The 3696-nt window shown below is 36.9% G+C and overlaps 1 protein-coding gene across 1 annotated transcript in view; it reads right to left on the bottom strand.

The window, feature by feature from the left end:
* LOC103582364 (dynein heavy chain 6, axonemal-like) overlaps positions 1-2864 on the bottom strand; it is a gene marked incomplete at its 3' end in the record, with an annotated part of 11790 nt that extends 8926 nt beyond the window's left edge. Inside the window, exons 1-2 of the mRNA XM_008563980.1 lie at positions 2812-2864; positions 1367-1535 (exon numbers count right to left, since the gene is read on the bottom strand). Coding sequence (XP_008562202.1) covers positions 1367-1535; positions 2812-2864 — 222 coding nt within the window. The remainder of the gene's footprint in view (positions 1-1366; positions 1536-2811) is intronic.
* Positions 2865-3696: the final 832 nt, after the last annotated feature.

Here is a 3696-nt window from a genome sequence, read left to right on the forward strand (position 1 = left end):
AATTCATGCCTGCAAACTAGAGCTTCTTGGGGCAATGATCCTGTCTATGCTTTTCATCACTATATACCCAATACCCAGCACAGCGATCAGCATATACTAGGCACTTAAGAAATAAGTCATTGAGCACTTGAATAATCTTTAGCAAATTCCTATGAGAGTGACAGTAACATTTTCTCAGTATGGTGGATTCTCACTCTATAATCAGATACTTGTCAATATGCTGATTTTCATTCTGCCATTTGATGTATGTATGTATGGTAGGCTCTGCTTATAGTGTGAAATTCTCTAACCATTTCTCTATTTTTTCCAGGACACAGAAAATGGCATAATGCATANAGCAGTATTATACTTTTTTTCCCCTTGGAAATAACCATCTTTGGGTAGCAAAGGATACTTTTCTTTGTATATTTCTGTGTTTTTTGAATTTTCTGCACTTGTCATATATTACGTTATAGTTAGAAAAATAAATGTTACTTTTTAAATGTGATAGTACTTATTAAAAGGAGGAATTGAGAATAGGAGAGGAGAAGAAGCAATGAAAGAGTATGTGACTATAAGCTTTTGGAGAAAAGAGAAACTAAGACAAAGAGGATCAGGTCTTGCACTGAATAGTTAGGTTTCCTAAGGGGTAGGGGGAGTTGAGATGTGGCGGTAGGGGGCTTGATAAAACCAGGTAAGCATATTTTGCTGTGCTTTTGGGTATTCTGGCAAGAAGCTATTACCAAGGATGGAACTGGAGGAAAGCTTACTGAGAAACTTGGATATGAGATAATACGATTTCTCTCTAAACTATGCTAGAATGCACAAATTTGTATTACTTCATCTCAAATATCCCCAGATTACTTTGTGCCTCTAATATCAACATCCTCCCAAGAGGTCTTCTACTCAAGGCACAAAGATTTGCTTCCATGATTTGTTTCTTCTCACCTCTAAATGATTATCTCTTTTATATATACCACTTTTTCTGCTTCTCCCTGCCAATTCATGCCTGCAAACTAGAGCTTCTTGGGGCAATGATCCTGTCTATGCTTTTCATCACTGTAAACCCAATACCCAGCACAGGGATCAGCATATACTAGGTACTTAAGAAATAAGTCATTGAGCACATGAATAATCTTTAGCAAATTCTTATGAGAGTGACAATAACATTTTCTCAGTATGGTGGATTCTCACTCTATAATTAGATACTTGTCAATATGATGATTTTCATTCTGCCATTTGATATACGTATGGTAGGCTCTGCTTATACTGTGAAATTCTCTAACCATTTCTCTATTTTTTCCAGGACACAGAAAATGGCATAATGCATAGAGTGTAGTAAGCACTTCTCAATAAGCGCTGATCAATGAATTTTGTCTGAATATACCTTTCTATCAGTAACTTCAGGCTTTTCTTCAGTAATCCATTTCTGAATGACATCTGCTGAAGGTGTTCGTTTTAGCTTGTCCGTGAGATAATTCAAAAGAGAGTTAACGGAATTCACCGTTAAGATGTGCATTGCATTCTCAATCAGATAGTCATTTAGACAGATAAAGCTTGAAAAGAAGAAACAAATACAGCTTCAGTTTTCCATATGCATATATATATCACTACATATTTTTGACAGTGACTCTAAAACACATATTTAAATTTAAAAATATCATAATTCCTCCTTGAATTTCCATTTAATTACGGTATCAGAAAACTATTTTCCAGAGAGTTTTTCTTAGACATTCTTCCTTTTAAAACACAAATATATTCAAATATATAGCATCGATTTAGCTAGGTGTTCTAAACCTTCAATGAGATATTTAATGAATAATATAGTTGTTAAGGAAATGAATCTAGCTCATCTAGCCAAGAGGGCCATAAGATTTTTTTAAAGATGCTTCGAAGAAGAAATCAATACATACAACATCTATAACTTGCATTCTAACGGTAAAAGCGCAAAATCGTTGCTATTGAATAAATGCTGTTTGATAGCAATTGTTAACCCCAAAACGCTCATCTTATGTTTCCTTACATAAATTCTTAAAAGGCAGACAGTCAGCAAGACATTTAGAGTAACTTTTTATTCTGCTTAAGTGGAGCTCCAGGGCCTTTAGTATCTCTAGGCTCACAAGGGTGGCCTCAGACGCTGCTTCTTTGACTTATGTTGCTACACAGACATTTGCATATATAAACTGGTGCACAGTTAAGATTTATGAAACAGATAGTGTAAAAGTTGGCTTAAGTTAGTGAGCACCGAATAAAAATAATCAGTTCTTTATAGTTCCACAGACAACTTTTCAGATAATTTGAGTTATTTGTAATCATGAGGTTTTCGAGTGATGGAAAAGCCAAGCTCAGAACAGTCAAGTTTGAGATCCAGTTGAGTAGGCAGGTGGCAGAGCTAATGCTGATGTGGGTGAGCAGGTCCTAGAAGGAAGACTTCCTTCTCTGGCTCCTAATTGCAAAAATCCCTTAGGGATAGGGTGGCACCTTGTGTGGTTTATGCAGCTGTTTGTAGTTCTTTAGATGGAGCAGGCCCTCCAGGCCTACTTGGTGAGGTCCACAAATATCTGTGTGCCCAACTTCTCCTTACCACAGTCTGCTCTACTTCTGGCCTCCATGCTCCAGATTGGGGCAGAGGGTAACAAAGCCACAGAGACCAAAAAGGCGCTCTTGGCCTTGGACTCATGCTCTAGTCTCTCTCTACCAGCTCCCCAGTCCCTGCAGCTGCTTTGCTGGATGGCAGTTGGAGGGGCAGGCTTCTGGCATGGGTATTCAGGTCACCATATCCCCCAAATTTCTCATCACTATTTTTTTCTGGAAGAAAGAATAATCAGTTACCATGTCAGCCTCATGCAGTGGTGCCTTTTGCTGGCCTGCTCTGTGTATGTCATTCTCTCGGAGTCTCCATAGGTGGGCAACTCAAATGGCGCTTCAGTGAAACCTGGTATTTTAAAACCGGCTTGTATTTTAAAATATTCTAAGAACAATAGAAGACACAAAAATTCTTGGGTAAAAATTCCATTTCTTTTAATATGATTAAAAGAAAAGACAAATAAAATTCAAAAACAACAAAATCCTTTGGTTCACAACGAATTTCAAACCCCAGAAAACAGCCCAGTTATTCAAAAGAGTTTCATATGAAAGGATTTCAACTCAACAAGACTATAGACAGTTTACTAACATTCTTGTTAACAAGATTTGATCTGTATACTATGCTATCTCTTTCCCAGGAACACTTTTACTCTCCTTTTCTACCAGCATTTTAGTCATCCTTTAGAGATCCAGTCCCTTAATTTTAACAAAACTATTGTCGGTAGTAGGTTAGACATACCTTTAAGCAGAAAGGCCTTGAGTCCACTATTAAATGCTTATGAATTAAGATTCTGTATCCAGTTCATAAATACTCTATACACAAGCAGGAGTAAAGCAAGAGAAATGCAGTATTTACTGTTTTTCCTCCTTCCACAAAATACATTAAATTTAAAACATATCAAGCAAAAGCTTAGAACAATTGAAAAAGCAGAATCATTATTTAAACTTAAGAACAGTAGAATAAAAAAAGAGGTGATATTTTAGGAAGACACTGATTCTGATATATTGAGGTTCTTTCCCCTACATACCCTCGGAAGGCTCAAATGCACAGTCATCAGGAGTAAATCCTACAGCATGCAAAGCAAATCGACAAGCCTTCCTGACAACATCTTTTGCTTCGTTTCGAAATTC

The sequence above is a fragment of the Galeopterus variegatus genome, unplaced genomic scaffold (genome assembly GCF_000696425.1).
Source record: "Galeopterus variegatus unplaced genomic scaffold, G_variegatus-3.0.2 Scaffold15902, whole genome shotgun sequence".
Taxonomy (NCBI): Eukaryota; Metazoa; Chordata; class Mammalia; order Dermoptera; family Cynocephalidae; genus Galeopterus; species Galeopterus variegatus.